General features: G+C 59.4%; 1 protein-coding gene across 1 annotated transcript; it reads left to right on the forward strand.

Moving 5' to 3' along the window:
* Nucleotides 1–706: 706 nt before the first annotated feature.
* On the forward strand, nt 707–14,391 carry LOC135999574 (scavenger receptor cysteine-rich type 1 protein M130-like). The gene is made up of 14 exons (XM_065653138.1): nt 707–791; nt 1,773–2,087; nt 2,736–3,044; nt 8,198–8,512; nt 9,032–9,358; nt 9,444–9,758; nt 10,106–10,420; nt 10,814–10,864; nt 10,949–11,263; nt 11,678–11,713; nt 11,999–12,136; nt 12,985–13,080; nt 13,757–13,909; nt 14,138–14,391. The coding sequence occupies exons 1-14, from the start codon at nt 725–727 to the stop codon at nt 14,389–14,391; spliced, it is 3,006 nt and encodes a 1,001-aa protein (XP_065509210.1). The 5' UTR covers nt 707–724.
* Nucleotides 14,392–17,732: the final 3,341 nt, after the last annotated feature.

Here is a 17,732-nt window from a genome sequence, read left to right on the forward strand (position 1 = left end):
GATCCACCCGTGGGGAATAACGGCCCCTCGGTGACACACTGACAGGCAGGGACGCGTCTGAGCCCCTGGGCTGCACGTCTGCTGCCAGGACAGGGACGTGTCCCAGCTCCAGCTCCTGCGAGGGACCTTCCGTGGGCTCTCCAGGGAGCGGTGGGTGAGCCAGCGCTCCTGGGATGGGACTCTGCCCTGGGCTAAGGCCCTTTCCCAGCTGCTGCTCCCAGCACAGTGGGGTCTGTCACAGGGGCTGTTTCCTTCCCTTCCTGACACAGCCCCGGTGCAGTCGCAGCCCCATGGGTCTTATAGCACAGGAGTGTTTGGACGCTCTCTACCTCGAGCTCTTGGATAGTCTGTCATAGGACATGCTCGGTGCTCCTGGTCCCCACCAAAGGGCTCAAGGAGTAAAAAATTGTTTGCCCCACTACAACCAGCCCTGTCCTGTGACGTTCCACCAGCACAGTGATGTGACACCTGCAGCGGAGCCGTCCCTCATATATGGTCATGAATGGCGCTGGAGAAGTTCATTGGAGGACTGGGCTGTGTCGGAGGGGAGATAGCTCCCGATAATGTCTAAAAAGGTGCTGCTGCTTCGATTGGCTCCTCCTGTAGCTGGGGGGGCATCTGCAGACATATATTGCCCTCCCATCATCATTGTTCCCACGAGTCCCTGGAGCTGTGGCAGGGAGTGCGGCACAGAGGGATGCGCCATCAGGGCAGGAGGCTCAGGATGGGCACAGAGGGACTCCTGTCCCCTCAGACGCTGTGGCTGCTCCTCTGGGTCCAGCTGTGCAGGGGTAAGTGCTGACTCCCTTGTCCCACCGCCCAGGGCCAGCGGGTACCAGTGTGGTCATGGGGATCTGTCTGGGAATGGGGTTTCTTTGCAGGTGCTGCTGAGACAAGGGGCAGAAGGTGCTCAGATCCATGGAGCCTGTGCCCTTCCCTGTGCCTATCTGGGTGGGAGAGAGTATCTCCTTTTCCAGGGCTCCAGTGTTCAGGGCAGCCTGTGCCTGGCTGGATTCACAGACACCCTGTCCTGGGGTACCATTTTGGACCCCCTTGTTCCCAGCACTCTGCCTCTGGAGCCAGTGGTGGCCTCACTGGTGATGGCAGCACCCAGAGATCCCCAGGCCACTGCCAACCTCTGGGGTGCCCCAGAGGGTTTGTGTGCTGCTCAGCGCCCCTTGTTCCAGGGGAGCACTCACCCCACGAGAGCAGTTTGTGCCCCGCAGAGAGAAGAGGATGGGGACTTCTGCAGTGGGGAGACGTCCTTCCTGGGGGGCCTGTCCCAGTGCAGGGGCTGGGCTGACACCAGGAGAGGAGGGGATGTGTGGTCCTGTGGATGGTCTCAGTGGGAACAGGGAAAGCCCTGGGGCTGGGCCAGGTTTGGATGGTGCTGGGGCAGGTGGTTTGCAGGGGAAGCTGCAGCCCTGGATACACGGGACTGTTCAGGGGGTGCTGGGCTGGAGACAGCTGCTGCCCAGTGCAGGGCTGGGCAGTGTGTGGGTGGGCATGCGTGGGGGGCAGGTGGCTGTTGGGGAGGGAAGAGGTGCCTTGTGTGGTGGGATGGAGAATGACCCAGCAGTGCTGGACGTGGGCACGCCCAGGCTTGCGCAGCTGTGGGGACAGAAGGGACCCTTGCACTGCTCTGGGGACAGCCTGATGGGGAGGGGGCTCCCACCCTGGTACATCTGATTCAGTGCAGGCAGGAGGTTCCCCCAGACCTGCAGCACTGGGGCTCAGCGCTCTCCTGACTCATCCCGTGTTGGTGTTTGAAGGTGCTGCGGAGGTGAGGCTGGCGGATGGCGGCAGGCGCTGTGCTGGGAGAGTGGAGGTGAAACACCAGGGACAGTGGGGGACTGTGTGTGGTTACCACTGGAGTATGAACGACGCAGCAGTGGTTTGTAAGCAGCTGGGCTGTGGGTCTGCTGTTGGAGCTCACTGGTACGGACACTTTGGGGCAGGATCTGGCCCCATTTGGATGGATGATGTCAGCTGTAATGGCACCGAATTTGCCCTGTCTGACTGCAAACATGCAGGGAGGGGTGAACATCACTGTCAGCACATTCACGATGCTGGAGTGACATGTTCAGGTAAGGGGTCAGCCTGTATACATCGATGGCCTTGGAGGGACTTTTCAGAGAGCATGAGCGCTGGGCCCTGGGCAGATGAGCAGGCGGCAAACAACCCCTCGCTGACCAACCCCAGGGCTCGGCTGTGTGGTCCCGCACTGCCAGGCTTTAGGAGATTAGCAACTGCTTGACTCTGGCTGCTGCTTCTGCATCACTGCACACACAGGCTGGTCCTGGGACGTCCCTGAGGCTGTGACAGCCCTGTGGGGACAGGACCCCATGCAGGCAGTGCTGGCTCTGCAGGGGCTGAGCAGCTGTAGCTTCATCATCATCTGGGCCAGTTCTCCTGGACCCCAACTGCTCACACGGCTGCGGTGCTGGGGGGACCATGCCGGGCAGCACAGAGGAGCTTGTGTGGGAGCCCTTTGTGTGAGCAGCACCTGTGGCTGTGAGTGTGTGGCAGACACACACCTCGGGTGCTCTGGTGGTGTAGACAAGGGGAGGAGGAGTCTTGGATGAGTTTCTGGCACCAGCCCTTCCCCAACAGCTTCCTCTGGGATGTGCAATGGGCACTTTGGCCACGGCTTGCTTGGAGGTGATGTGGGATGTGGGCATGTAACTGCCAGAGGGTCTGGGAACTCCCAGGTTTTCTGGTGTTTTTTTATCCAGGATTTTTCCGTCTGGTGGGAGGGAAGAGCCGCTGCTCAGGACGTGTGGAGATCCGTGATGGGGACCAGTGGAAAACTGTTTGTGATTCCCACTTTGGCCCCAAAGCTGCCGAGGTGGTCTGCAGGGAGCTGCAGTGCGGTCTGGCCCTGCCTGTGTCTGGAGGAGGTCAATTTGGAGAAGGGGTTGGTCCCATGTGGGATGGAGAGCTGCAGTGTGTGGGGAATGAGTCCCTCCTGTCCTCCTGCCCCACGGGGTCCTCCCAGGACCAGGCCTGCACCCAGATGAACAGCGCTGCTGTCAGCTGCACACGTAAGGACTCGGGGCGGGGTGTTGAACCCTGGGGTGAGTTCCAGTCTAAGGAGGGGACAGTTTGTGATTGTGGAGACAAGGGAACTGGGGCATCTGTTCCCACAGGCTGGCAGAGGCATAACCTTCCTGGGATCATAGAGAAGGGCAGGTCTGGGCTGATGCCCAAGGACAAAGAGGGGCCATGGGCTGGGAGGGCTCCCTGGGATCAACATGTTTCTCCACAGTGGATACACAAAGGCCTGAGATTATGATGTGGGAGGTGTCCAGGGCGGACTGTGGTCCAGGGCAGCTGGGGACCCTGGGAGAAACAGCAGCAGGTGCTTGGGAATCCCTAGGGACAGGTCTCTTGTCATGGTGCTGGCTGGCGAGGAGTGGGTGCACTAGTTGGGTCTTGGCCAGGGTCAGGTTGAAGGGTCTGTTGGGGTAGAAGGAAGTGCTGAAAACGTTGGGGCCAAAATTACCCAGCAGGGCTGGAGCTCTTCACTCCAGCCTTGCACAGCCCATGGGGATACAAGGGACCTCTGGCAACATATTGGGGACAGTCTGGAGGGGAGGGGACTCCCACCCTGACACCCACAGTGCTGGGGCTTGACGCTGATCTGACTGGTCCTGTGTCAGTGTTTGAAGGTTCTGCAGAGGTGAGGCTGGCGGATGGCGGCAGGCGCTGTGCTGGGAGAGTGGAGGTGAAACAGCATGAACAGTGGGGGACTGTGTGTGGTCACTACTGGAGCATGAAGGACGCAGCAGTGGTTTGTAAGCAGCTGGGCTGTGGGTCTGCTGTTGGAGCTCCTCAGTACGGACACTTTGGGGCAGGATCTGGCCCAATTTGGATGAGTGATGTTGACTGTAATGGCACCGAATCTGCCCTGTCTGACTGCACACATGCCAGATGGGGTGAACATTACTGTATTCACATTCTTGATGCTGGAGTGACGTGTTCAGGTAAGGGGTCAGCCTGTTCTTCACCTTTGGGGCTGGGATGGGGGAAGGCACCTGGCTGTACTCTCAGGGAACAAAAAGCATGAGCCAGAGAAAGTACCAGTGATGCTGGTCCAACTGCTGAGCTGGGACTGTCATTGCTCATTTTCCCAGTCCCTGGGAAAGGCCAGAAGGAACCTACCCCAGGGTGAACTAACCCTGCCACAGTCTCTCAGCCCCATCTCGGTGTCTTAGGCTGCACACGAATCCTCCATCCTGCCCTGGAGTACCTGCTGGTCTTTGTCAGTCCCCACTCATTCTGCGAGATCCCAGCCAACAAGGCTGAGGATCCCTGAGCTGGAAACACCAAGAGGGAACATGCCGGCACCCCACACCTTGGAGGAAGAGCATAAGATGGCTGGTCACGCTGGGTTGTTCCCCCTCAGGGACATGCGAATCTTGATGGGGGCACTTTTCAGGAACTTTTCTTTCTTTGCTGGGCCCTGGGCAGAGGAGCAGGCGGCACATGGCCCCTCGCTGCTCAACCCCAGGGCTTGGCTGTGTGGTCCCGCTCTGTGAGGCTTTAGGAGCTTGGCAGCTACTTGACTCTGGCTGCTTCTTCTGCATCACTGCATGCACGGGCTGGTCCTGAGACATCCCTGGGGCTGTGACAGCCCTGTGGGGACAGGACCCCATGCAGGCAGCGCTGACAAGCTGCCCAACCCCTTCTGCCTGCCCACAGCTCCCCACACTGACCCATGAAATGGGGTCTTTGCCAGCACTTACTGACTCTTGTCCGTGCTGCTGTCATCCTCTGAGGCAGCGTGAGACCAGGGGGACATGCGGGTCTCCTGTCCCCTGCCTGGCCATTGGCCTGGGACCTGTGCATCCCTGGGCAGAGCACGGTGTCCCTGGGTGAGAACATCCCCCTCGAGCAGTCAGGGGAGCGCTCTGGACAGGCACCAGCCATGATAGCAGTTGCTCTATATGTGTGCTCTGGGACATCTCCCACCTAAAAGGAACCTCCCAACACCCCAGGAACACCCCTGGGAGCAGAGTGCATTTCTGGTTGCACCCAGGTGATGATGATCCTGCCTGGCCCAAGCTCTGCAGGGGCTGAGCAGCTGCAGCTTTGTCATCATCTGGGCCAGTTCTCCTGGACCCCAACTGCTCACACGGCTGCGGTGCTGAGGGGACCGTGCCGGGCAGCACAGAGGAGCTTGTGTGGGAGCCCTTTGTGTGAGCAGCACCTGTGGCTGTGAGTGTGTGGCAGACACACACCTCGGGTGCTCTGGTGGTGTAGACAAGGGGAGGAGGAGTCTTGCATGTGTTTCTGGCACCAGCCCTTCCCCAACAGCTTCCTCTGGGATGTGCAATGGGCACTTTGGCCATGGCTTGCTTGGAGGTGATGTGGGATGTGGGCATGTAAACTGCCAGAGGGTCTGGGAACTCCCAGGTTTTCTGGTGTTTTTTTATCCAGGATTTTTCCGTCTGGTGGGAGGGAAGAGCCGCTGCTCAGGACGTGTGGAGATCAGTGATGGGGACCAGTGGAAAACTGTTTGTGATTCCCACTTTGGCCCCAAAGCTGCCGAGGTGGTCTGCAGGGAGCTGCAGTGCGGCGCGGCCCTGCCTGTGTCTGGAGGAGGTCACTTTGGAGAAGGGGTTGGTCCCATGTGGGATGGAGAGCTGCAGTGTGTGGGGAATGAGTCCCTCCTGTCCTCCTGCCCCACGGGGTCCTCCCGGGACCAGGCCTGCACCCAGATGAACAGCGCTGCTGTCAACTGCACACGTAAGGACTCGGGGTGGGGTGTTGAACACTGGGGTGAGCTCCAGCCTGAGGAGGGGACAGTTTGTGATTGTGGAGACAAGGGAACTGGGGCATCTGTTCCCACAGGCTGACAAAGGCATGATGTTCCTGGGGATCATAGAGAAGGGCAGGGCTGGGCTGATGCCCAAGGACAAAGAGGGGCCATGGGCTGGGAGGGCACCCTGGGATCAACATGTTTCTCCACAGTGGTTACACAAGGGCCTGAGATGATGATGTGGGAGGTGCCCGGGGCAGACTGTGGTCCAGGGCAGCTGAGGACCCTGGGAGAAACAGCAGCGGGTGCTTGGGAATCCCTGGGTACAGGTCTCTTCCTAGGGTGCTGGCCTGGGAGGAGTGGGTGCTCTAGGTGGGTCTGAGCCAGGGGCAGCTTGAAGGGTCTGTTATGGTAGAAGGACGTGGTGAAAGCTCTGGGGTCACAAATGTCCCAGCAGGGCTGGAGCTGGTCACCTCAGCCTTGCACATCCCGTGGGGATACAAAGGACCTCTGCACCATATTGGGGACAGTCTGGAGGGGAGGGGGCTCCCACCCTGACACCCACAGTGCTGGGGCTTGACGCTGATCTGACTGGTCCTGTGTCAGTGTTTGAAGGTGCTGCGGAGGTGAGGCTGGCGGATGGCGGCAGGCGCTGTGCTGGGAGAGTGGAGGTGAAACAGCATGAACAGTGGGGGACTGTGTGTGGTAACTACTGGGACATGAACGATGCAGCAGTGGTTTGTAAGCAGCTGGGCTGTGGGTCTGCTGTTGGAGCTCCTCAGTACGGACACTTTGGGGCAGGATCTGGCCCCATTTGGATGGATGATGTCGGCTGTAAAGGCACCGAATCTGCCCTGTCTGACTGCAAACATGCAGGATGGGGTGAACATGACTGTGGTCACCATCTCGATGCTGGAGTGACGTGTTCAGGTAAGGGGTCAGCCTAATAAGTAACTTTGGGCCTGGGATGCAAGAAGTGACATGTCGGTGCTCTCAGCAAAAAACAAACATGGTAGATCTGGGCCTAGTGTGGCTAGTCATGCTGCTGAGGTGGGACTGTCATTGCTGGTGTAACTGGTCCCTGGGGAAAGCTGTGACATCCCTGTGCGGACAGGACCCCATGCAGGCAGCGCTGACAAGCTGCCCAACCCCTCCTGCCTGCCCACAGCTCCCCACCCTGACCCATGAAACAGGGTCTTTGCCAGCACTTACTGACTCTCGTCCGTGCTGCTGTCACCCTCTGAGGCAGCCTGAGGCCAGGGGGACATGCGGGTCTCCTGCCCCCTGCCTGGCCATTGGCCTGGGACCTGTGCACCCCTGGGCAGAGCACGGTGTCCCTGGATGAGAACATCCCCCTCGAGCAGGCAGGGGAGGGCTCTGGAAAGCCCCAGCCATGATAACAGCTGCTCCATTTCTGTGCTCTGGGACATCTCCCACCTAAAAGGAACCTCCCAACACCCCAGGAACACTCCTGGGATCAGAAGGAGCTTCTGTTTGTACGCAGGTGATGATGGTCCTGCCTGGCCCAAGCTCTGCAGGGGCTGAGCAGCTGCAGCTTTGTCATCATCCGGGCCAGTTCTCCTGGACCCCAACTGCTCACACGGCTGCGGTGCTGGGGGGACCGTGCCGGGCAGCACAGAGGAGCTTGTGTGGGAGCCCTTTGTGTGAGCAGCACCTGTGGCTGTGAGTGTGTGGCAGACACACACCTCGGGTGCTCTGGTGATGTAGACAAGGGGAGGAGGAGTCTTGCATGTGTTTCTGGCACCAGCCCTTCCCCAACAGCTTCCTCTGGCATGTGCAATGGGCACTTTGGCCACGGCTTGTTCGGAGGTGATGAGGGATGTGGGCATGTAACTGACAGAGGGCTCTGGGAACTCCCAGGTTGTTTGGTGTATTTTTCCAGGATTTTTCCGTCTGGTGGGAGGGAAGAGCCGCTGCTCAGGACGTGTGGAGATCAGTGATGGGGACCAGTGGAAAACTGTTTGTGATTCCCACTTTGGCCCCAAAGCTGCTGACGTGGTCTGCAGGGAGCTGCAGTGCGGCGTGGCCCTGCCTGTGTCTGGAGGAGGTCACTTTGGAGAAGGGGTTGGTCCCATGTGGGATGGAGAGCTGCAGTGTGTGGGGAATGAGTCCCTCCTGTCCTCCTGCCCCACGGGGTCCTCCCGGGACCAGGCCTGCACCCAGATGAACAGCGCTGCTGTCAGCTGCACACGTAAGGACAAAGGGTGGGGTGGTGAACACTGGGGCTGTGCCAGGGCTTGCGAACAGAGCAAGAACCAGGCTGGGTGGGTGTAGGACAGGAGGGATCATTGCACCGTCTCCAGCACAAAAACCGTGCACAAGGAGAAGAAAGGCATCTGTCCCTTTGGACTGTCCACTGGCTACCGAGGCTACAAAAGCACCAACCCACCCTCTCTCCTCCTCTGTCCCCAGAGTACACAGCGTTCAGGCTGGTGAACGGCAGCACAGCCTGTGCAGGGAGGCTGGAGGTCCAGGTGCTGGGGACCTGGGGGACCCTCTGTGCCTCCCGCTGGGATCTCTCGGATGCCCACGTTCTGTGTCGTCAACTCCACTGTGGGTTTGCTGAGTCCATTCCTGGAGGAGAGTATTTTGGGAGAGAAACTGGCCCTGTCTGGAGAGACTCGTTCCACTGTGACGGGACTGAAGCCCACCTGGGACAGTGCCCAGTGACCACCCTGGGGGCCTCCCCATGCTCCCACGGGAACAACGCTGCTGTCATTTGCTCAGGTCAGTGCTGGGAAAATGGTGCATTAGCTCCATTTCCCTTTGTGGGAGACATGGCCACCCAAAGCTGGGTCCCATGGCAGCGCCAGGCTGAATTTCTCCCTGGAGGATCCCTGGGGGGCTTTCCCTGCTCACACTGACCGCTCTGCTCTGGGAGAGCTGAGGTCTGAACAGAGGCAGACACCTGGCCCCAGGGCAGCGCCTCAGGCCCCAGCACCACTGCCAGGCCTGTGTTCCATAGGATGAGCCCAGGACAGGTCGGTGGGGCTCTGCGCCATCCCTGTGGCTGCAGACAGCCACATCCCATCCCCACAGAGAGCCCTGCAGAGCCTCATCCCACCACCCAGCAGCAGCAGACCTGGCTGTGAGCTGCAGACAGGGCCTGGGCTTTGCCCTGGCTTCTCGTCAGCACAGGGCTCAATCTTGTCCTGTCTGGTCGGACAATCCCCCCTTGCCCTCCTCCCTGGAGGCTGCCGTGCTGCCCGGTGCCGCTGATGGCTGTGGCTCCTCTGCTGTCCCCAGGCCCAGCCGACTCTGCGTCCCTGCGGCTGGTGGGCGGAGGGAGCCGGTGCGACGGGCGAGTGGAGATCTTCCAGCGCGGGACGTGGGGCAGAGTCCTGGACGACCAGTGGGACGTGCAGGAGGCCAGCGTGGTGTGCCGGCAGCTGCGGTGTGGAGAGGCAGAAAAAGCCTACAACCCCCCAAAGCCTGAGCGAGGGACGGGCCCCGTGGGGCTGCGAGGGGTCCGATGCGCAGGGCACGAGGCCAACCTGACCCTCTGCAACACCTCCCTGCCCGGGAGTTTGCTGTTGGGAGGGGTTGTGGAGGACGTGGGAGTCATTTGCTGGGGTGAGCGGTGCTGCACGAGCCACCGTATGATGGGGTGGGGGGACAGCCACCCCCTGACAGCACCTGGGGTTTCTCCCCACTGCAGGGAGCCAGCGGGTCCGGCTGGTGAACGGGTCCGGGCGCTGCGCAGGGAGAGTGGAGATCTACTACCAGGGCAGCTGGGGGACCGTCTGTGACGATGGCTGGGACCTGTCTGATGCCGCCGTTGTTTGCCACCAGCTGGGCTGCGGAGGGCCGGTGGAGGCGGCCGGCTCCGCTCGGTTCGGGGAAGGCTCCGGGCACATCTGGCTGGACGGTGTGAACTGCTCTGGGTCCGAAGCTGCTCTCTGGGACTGCGCTGCCGGGCCCTGGGGGCAGCACGACTGCGGGCACAAAGAGGACGTGGGCGTCATCTGCTCAGGTCTGTGCTGGGAGATGTGCTGGGATCCTGGCTCTTGGAGAGGCTGGGATGCAGGGAAAGCCGGGCATGGCCAAGGCTGTCCCTGCCTGAGCCCCTGCCTGAGCCCGGCCTATGGACACCCATGCACGAGTGCCCTCAGTCCCACTGGGGTCCCCGGGGAGCTCAGCTGTCCCCCAGGGTGAGTGGGCAGAGCAGGAGAGTGTGTCCACCAGGGACTTCTCTCTGCCCTGGCTGCAAGGGGGACTTGCTGGCCCTGCCCTGCCTGCCTGGGGGCCTGGGGAGCGCAGAGGTGCCCTGGCTCCCACAGCCCCAGACCAGCCTGTTCCTCTTGCTGCCTTTCCTCCCAGAGTTCGTGGCCCTGAGGCTGGAGAACAGTGACGGCTGCTCCGGGCGCCTGCAGGTTTTCTACAACGGGACGTGGGGGAGTGTTTGCTCCAACGCGATGACTCCTGACACGGTGTCGCTGGCGTGCGAGGAGCTGGGCTGTGGGGACGGAGGATCCCTGGAAACAGACCTGCCCTATGGCAGGGTGTCTGGCCCTGCCTGGCTGGATTACGTGCAGTGTGGGGAGAAAAACATCTCTTTTTGGCAGTGTCCCTCTGCTCCCTGGGACCCACAGTCATGCGATGACCTGCGAGATGAGACCCACATCACCTGCAATGGTAATTCTGAGCCACTCGGGTCCGGTGTCACCCCAGCTTCTGCTCCCCTCTGGGCACAGCCAAATGCAGAGAAAGAGCTTGGAGGGGTTTTCATTTCCATGTCAGACTCTTCTGCTGCTGGTGGCACAAACGTGACCACAGCTCTCAGAGCCCCACATATCCAGCAGCAGTTGCCACCCAGCAGTGCCTGGGGGAGGCAGTGACATCTCCAAGTGAGGTCTCAGCAGAGACCAGATGGGGTTCAGAGGAGCCTCCCCTCCATGGACACCCCCTGCTGCTCTGTGACCAAGATGGCACACACAGGCACGAGCAGAGCTCAGCCCCGCTCTCTTCTGCACAATCCCCAAGCCAGCCCCTTCACCACAGTGTTTCCTTCTTCAGGGAGACGCCCAGAAATGCCCCCAGAGCCTTTGGCCCCGTGCCCCAGCTCCACCAGCTGCACAGGTAGGGAGCTGCTCCTCTGTGTGCTCCTCTTGCCTGGCAGGGCTCTGCTGTCTGAGTGCCATGGCAGCTCTTTGCCTTCTCCAGACAGGGAGAAGATCCGTGCCGTGGGAGGCGAGGACGGGTGCTCGGGCAGAGTGGAGCTCTGGCATCACGGCTCCTGGGGGACAGTGTGCGATGACTCCTGGGACATGCGGGATGCCCAGGTGGCGTGCAGGCAGCTGGGCTGTGGCCCCGCGGTGTCTGCCCTGCGTGAGGCTGCTTTTGGGGTGGGGCAAGGCCCCATCTGGCTGGAGCGGGTGGAGTGCCGGGGGACGGAGTCGTCTCTGCAGGACTGCTGGGCCCGGCCTGGGGACGGACGTGCTTGCCGGCATAAGGAAGATGCTGCCGTGCGCTGCTCGGGTGAGCTGGGGCTGGGACCCCTTGCTCGGGTATTGGCAGGGAGCTGGGGAAGGCCTTTCACCCGCTTGGTCCTGGCACAGCCCCTGAGCTCCCGAGAGCAGGAATGTTCCTGTGGGGTGCAGCAGGCTGGTGCCACGCAGGGAGCAGCCTCGATGGAACTGGATGTCCTTGGGCCACTGCCCGTGGGGCCCTGCAGCTCCAGGGCCATCCCCTGGGCTGCCTGTGCCACCCTGCCGCCACCCAGAGCAGAGGCCACGGGCCCTGTCCTGGGTCCCTTTCTAGCACTACAGGAGGGGCAATTTGGCTGGGATGTGTCAGGGACACCAACAGACACACATGGGTGTGTGGAGGGGAGGCTCCCTGGTACGTGCACTCCCACCCTCTCAGCCCGGGTCTCCTTTTCCTCCTCTGCAGCTGCACCCAGGACAGCAGCATCCCCACCCCAAGCAGGTAACTTGTCGTCCCCCCAGGGCTGGGTATTCCAGGGCCAGACTCTGACCCACAGTTGGGTGGAAGGGGCTCCTTGCTGGAGTGTGAAACTCCCAGGAGGAGGCACTGGGGTGTTTGTGTGGGGGTTGAGGAGGGCTGTAATTCACTCAGCAGGGTGGAAGCTTCTCCATCACTCCCCCCCAGTGCCCTCCACTCCCTGCTGCCTTGTGTGATGGGGGTCAGGACTGGTGCTGCCTCCACCTCTCCCAAGGCTGGTGCTGTTCTTCCATGTTCTTGCCCATGCAGATCCCACCCGGGGCCGTCCGGCTGTCAATGGGAGGATCTCAGTGCCCGTCATCATCTGCATCATCCTGGGGGCCCTTCTCTGCCTGCTCCTGGCCCTGCTGGCCGGGCAAGTGCTCAGAGCCAGGGCTGGGCGCAGAGGTGGGTCCTTCCACAAAGGTCCCAGTGATGCCTCCTGGAAGGGCTGTGGGTGCTGCGGGGGGTCAGTAAGGGGCACAAGCAGAGCTGAGGGGATGAGACTGTGTGCTGCCACCTGTTCCACGCACCTCATTGACTGTCTGGCCATCGGGCACCAGCAGCAAGGAGTGGAGAGAGCCCAGAGGTGGTGGGAGCAAGAGATGGGGCAAGGAGAGAAATGGCAGAGCAGGACCAGGGAACATGTTATCCTGGGGGAAATGCTATCCTTTGGGAGATGTTATCCTGTGGGAGATGTTATCGTGGAGGAGATGTTATCCTGTGGGAGATGTTGTCCTGGGGAGATGTTATCCTGGAGGAGATGTTATCCTGGTGGAGGTGGCCAAGGCTGGCAGTGCTCTGGGTAGTGCTGGAGGGTGCCCTGGGGCAAACAACAAGACAGGAGGAACACAGAGCAGCAGGGCCCATCTCCACGGTGTCAGGCCCCAGGCTGACCCTCTGCCCAGCCCTGCCTGCCCTTGGTAAGGCTGGGGCCCTACTATGGACTCATGGGGCAGACAGGGGTCAGCTCCAGATGGAGAGGAAACATGTGAGCTGCTCTGGAGTCAGACAAGGGGGGATGACCCAGGGGCCAGAGGGGCTTGGGCGCTGTCTCCAAGGGTGTGATGCTGCCCCAGATCATCTCCACAGTGATGTGGCCCTCACTGGGGATGTGGCAGCTGTTCCTGGACAGCACATTGGGACTGTGCTGTTGGAGCAGTCCTGGGCTGGGCCAAGGAACAGGTCTGGGGGGGCACAGTGGGGTCCCATAGCCTCTCTGCCTGTCCCTGTGCCAGCCCTGCCTCTGTCCCCAGGCTCCAGGACAGCCCAGGAGCTCTTCCCCGAGGCCGTGTATGAGGAGATCGGTTACAGCCCAGTGCAGGAGAAGCAGGCGAGGTTTGGTCGCTCAGGTGGGTGTGGGCACATCTGCAGGACCCTTTCCCCTGGCCCCACCCCAGGGCTGACCCTCTGAAGCCCCCAGCCCATGGTCCCTGCAGTGCTGGGGCTGTGTGGTCTGTGGGGAGAGCACCCAGGTCCTGGGCCCGGGAGAGGAGCTGCCTCCCAACCAGCTTTGCTGATCGCAGCTGGGCAGCCCCTCTCTTCCTGCCCCTGCACCCCACTTGACCAGTGAGGGAAGAGCTGTCCTGGGGCATCTCTCGGAGCACCTTTGAGACAGAGCTTGTCCCAGGGGAGCAGGGTGAATTCCCAGCCCTCCTCCCCATGCAGCCCCAGCTCTGTGGGTCCCCCTTCCTCAGCAGTGCTGGCCACGAACCAGGTCAGTGGGCTCGCTCCATAACACCCGCTGCGCATCTCTCCAGGCTCCTCTTCAGAGCAGTCCCTGACCCGGCTGCAGCCCTACCCTGGGTACCGTGAGGAGGAGGATGGTCTGGGATCAGCACCAGGTAATGAAGCAGGAAGGGGCTGATCTGCCTGCAGACAAGTGATGGACAGAGGTGTCACTGAGTGTCACCGTCAGAGACGGGGAGGACCTGAGGGTCTCCTGTGTTGCTGCCAACACCAGTGCCTCCCATCCTCTGCTCTGCAGGATGTATCTTCTCACTGTCACCAGCTCCCCTCTCTTTTCAGCTGTTCTTGTTCCACATGGGGATGACCCAGCAGAGGGCTATGATGATGCCAGGGAGGTTTCTCACCCTGAGGAGGACGATGGCCCTGGACAGGGAGCTTGGGAAACGCCCAGGGTGCCAGAGGAGGGAGCAGGACCCAGGGATGCACCCAGAGGTAAGAGGGAAATTCAGCGCTGCTGGTTCCTGGGGTGCCATCCCTGCTGCCACCCTAGGTGCTGATGTACTGAGACCTAAACCTCTTGGGAAGGGGGAACCTGCCCAAGAGTTTCCCATGGAGGGACTGAAGGGTGGGAGAAGGAGCTGAATGTGGTGAGGAGCAGGGAGGAAGGTGGTGCACAGACCCCATGGGGTGAACTGCAATGTCCTGCATTGCTGCTTTCAGGGGGCAGCCTGTGCTCCCAGAGAAGTGCCAGGGTCCTTGGAGCTGAAGGAGACACCTCATCCCTGTCCCTGGGGAGCATGGGCTATGATGATGCTGGAGAGATCTCTCTGGCACATCCTTGTGAGGACACAAAGGCTGTGACAGAGCTGGGTGCACAGCAATCCCTGAGCCCCCGGCCAGGAGAGCCCATCCCTGCTGTGCAGGTGGGTGCAGCCGGGAGGGAGGAGAGGTCTGTGCAGCTGGGAGAGCCGTGAGCACCGGGGAACTGTCTCCCTTTGCCCATGGGCAGCAGAAACAGCCCAGAGTTTCCTCCATTTTTTCCCTGTTTTTACACTGTGCATCATATTTGTTCCTATTAAAAATCTTGGTGGACTTTGACTTGGAGCTGGTTCGTGTCTGCCCAGGCATCAGGAAATCTTCCTGAGTTTGATCAGATCAGGGGCAGCAGAGAACAAAGACATGGCGGTGGGGAAGGGGTTTGTCTCAGGGACAACAGGTTTGGGGTCAGGCTGTGGGGCTACAGAGCACGTGGTCCCTGTGACAGAGACGTTTCCATCCTGCTTTGCCTCAGGCAGTTTCTAGTCAAAATGGCTCTCTAATAGGTCCCATGATGCACCCCAGTGCCCATTTCTTCACCCCAAGATCTCCCAGCTGCTCTTTCCCCCAGGCCCTGCCTGGGCCAGGCTGGTCCCACAGCGCAGAGGCCATGACAGAGCTGCCAATCAGGGTAAGTCCTGGGCTGTGACCCCGCAGAAGTGAACCCTAAGGTGGTCAAGGTGCCCTTTAAACTCCAGATGGCTGCAAAGGTGATGATGGCCCACAGATCTCCTCCCGCAATGGTCAGGAGGCACATGGGTCCCCGAAGCCCGTCTTCATCAATGACTCTCCTGTTCTTGCTCAGCAAGAACCTAGAAGGACTCTTTTGGAGCAGTAACAGTCATGCAGGCACTACCCCTGCAGCCAAACATTTTCAAGCTCATTCTCAAAGCTGAAAAGACAGTAACTTTGCTTGGACATAAAGTCTGTCCCTCTCCTCTCAGTTGTTCTCAGTCACAACAAAACCCAACTTCCCTGGAATATTTGGGTATGGAAACGGGGGACAGTTGAGACACTTGTGCTGTGAGCCCTGGCTCTGGGCTGAGAGGATGGAGAGCACAACAACTTGTGCAGTGCTCAGGAAATGCAAGTAAAAGTAAAAATGACATTCAGTGGTAGAGCTGGGGCTGTTTGAGAGTCCCAGTGTGACGGCTGGTGACTTCCAAGCTAGACCCCAGGGGAGCCACTGCTGGTATTTCTGTCCTGACCTGTGCCCTGGCAGCAGGGAGGAACTGATGCAGAGGGATGTTCATGTGGGGCCTCAGACAGATTCCCCTGTGCTTGTATCTCTCTGCTGATGCCCAGAGAGGAGCGTGTCTGTGATTCATCAAACATTGCAGCAGGAGGGCAAAGCGGGGAGGCACAAAACTCTGCTCAGGACAGCGTGTGACTGAACAACACCGGTGCCCACGCTCCCCAGGGGACGAAGCTCAGCACGGCTTTGCCAGCTGTCCTTGGCACATCAGAGGCCCAGCTGTGACAAACCTCCAGACAGAGGATGCTGCGACTCACACCTCAGCTCAGGAGAGTGCCCAGCCCTGGGACTGGGTGGGACGGTGGTCAGGATGCTCCAGTTCGGGGACCTGAGTTCCAGGCAAGGAGGTGTATGAGGGGAGCAGTCTGTGCACCATCGAGAATGACAAAGAGGAGAGAGACAGGGTCTTTGCAGAGGCCTCACAAAACAGAGATCCTGATTGCTGATTAGAAGGAGGGACAGCTGGAGATCACCCCAAAAAAGCACTGAATAGAGATTCCTGCCCAGGGAGAGGCTGGAACTTGTGGTGCAAGAAGAAGGCTCCTTCTGACCCACAGATCTGCAGGTACAGGGCATGGGCAGTGCTGTGGCAAGAGCTGGAGGTGCAAGGAGGGCCAGGGCAGGATGGAAGAAGGCAGATGGGCTCCGCAAATGTCAAAGGGAGAAAATCATTGCGAAGGCCAGGGATGAACCAGGGGCCTTTAGATCTTCAGTCTGATGCTCTCCCAGCTGAGCTACTTCAGCTCTGCCCCGAACATCCAGCTGCAGACTGCAGTGGAGAAGTCTGGTGTAAGGAAAAGGGATGCAAGTCCCAGGTGGCCAATGAGAGAAATGATGGCATTGGGGAGGTGAGGAGCAAGTTGTCCACACAGTGTCAGACCTCAAGGGAGAGCTTCTCCAGCCAGTCCAGACCTCCTTAGGAGAGACCCTGGATCAATATCAGATAATGCTGCAATCACCTATTCTCCACACTGAAAAAAAATAAGCTATACCCTTTGACAAAAAAAAAATAGTAATTTTTATTAGAAGGTTTTTGAAATCACTCTCCGAAACTACAATAGGCAACCCCTCCAATTAACTGTACAATACTAGAAGACAATTACAATAAGAGACATGGTTTCTTAGAGCTTTCTTCAATGTAATGAACCCCATGGTGCATTTGGTGCTGAGTCCTTGAACCTCAGGTGCTGAGAAAAGATTGCAGAAACCTTTCCAGAAGTCAAAGTGAGAAGAAATAAGTACTAAGTACCTTGAAGTATTAATGAGTTCCACCGAGGACAAGTACCAGCAATGCCTCCCCAGGGACTCGTTAGAGCAGAGAATTGGAGGCCATGATGGCAGATAAACAAAGGGTCATGTGCAGGCAGCTGAGGTGCTGAGAAAAGCCTGGTTTTGTTGGATGAAGCAGAGAGGCCAAGGCCTGACCCCCAGCCCCTGGGAAGGCAGATCCTGTCCCTCACCCATTGCTCAGGGCTCTTCCTGGGGCAGGGGGATGTGGGCTGTGTGATGCTGAGTGAAGGACAATGGTGTGACAGTTCCCAGCCTTACTGGGGTGTGCAAGGAGGCCATGAGGTGCCCCAGTGCCTGAGGACAACATGATGATTGCCATAGCCAAGGGGACAAAGACTTGGGTTCTCTTGGTGACATCCAGCCTTGCCAGTGCCCTTTGCCATCTCCACCACAGGTTGTCCTACACTGTCCCACAGCTGCTTCTCTTTCCCTGCAGGCTGTAGACACCAATCTCATTTCCTCCCCTTGCTCTCACCCTGGTATTTCCATACATTGATGTCTCTGCACTCTCATGCTCTGTTCCTCGAAACACAAGGTGGTGGACTGATCTCACGCTCCTTCTGGATGATTTCTTGTACCACAGCACTACCCTTTGAGGGTGGCAGTGTTTCTCTCCTCTACTGTAGAAAGGAGGACCCTGAAAACTACTGACCTGTCAGCCTCTTACCTGTGCCTGGGAAGAACATGAAACAGATCCTCCTAGAAGCTCTGCTATGGAACAGAGAATGGTGACTCAAGCACTCCCTGGGCAGCCTGTTCCACTGCTTCACAACCTTTTCCATGAAAAAATGCTTCCTAATACCAATTCTGAACCTTCTCTGGCACAACCTGAGGCCATTTCCTCTCATCCTATCACTTGCTACTCAGAAGAACACCAACACTCTTCATGCTACAACCTCTTTTCAGATAGTTGTAGAGAGGGAAAGGTCTCCCCTCAGCCTCCTGTTCTCCAGG

This window comes from Caloenas nicobarica, chromosome 29 (assembly GCF_036013445.1).
Source record: "Caloenas nicobarica isolate bCalNic1 chromosome 29, bCalNic1.hap1, whole genome shotgun sequence".
Taxonomy (NCBI): domain Eukaryota; kingdom Metazoa; phylum Chordata; class Aves; order Columbiformes; family Columbidae; genus Caloenas; species Caloenas nicobarica.

What these genes read in the sequence shown, in the direction of transcription:
- LOC135999574 (XM_065653138.1), top strand. Translation starts at nt 725, where the DNA reads ATGGGCACAGAGGGACTCCTGTCCCCTCAGACGCTGTGGCTGCTCCTC. An exon ending in TGCTGGAGTGACATGTTCAG is followed by an intron (nt 2,088 to 2,735) that starts GTAAGGGGTCAG and finishes TTTTTTATCCAG; the next exon opens with GATTTTTCCGTCTGGTGGGA. An exon ending in CGTGGGAGTCATTTGCTGGG is followed by an intron (nt 9,359 to 9,443) that starts GTGAGCGGTGCT and finishes TCCCCACTGCAG; the next exon opens with GGAGCCAGCGGGTCCGGCTG.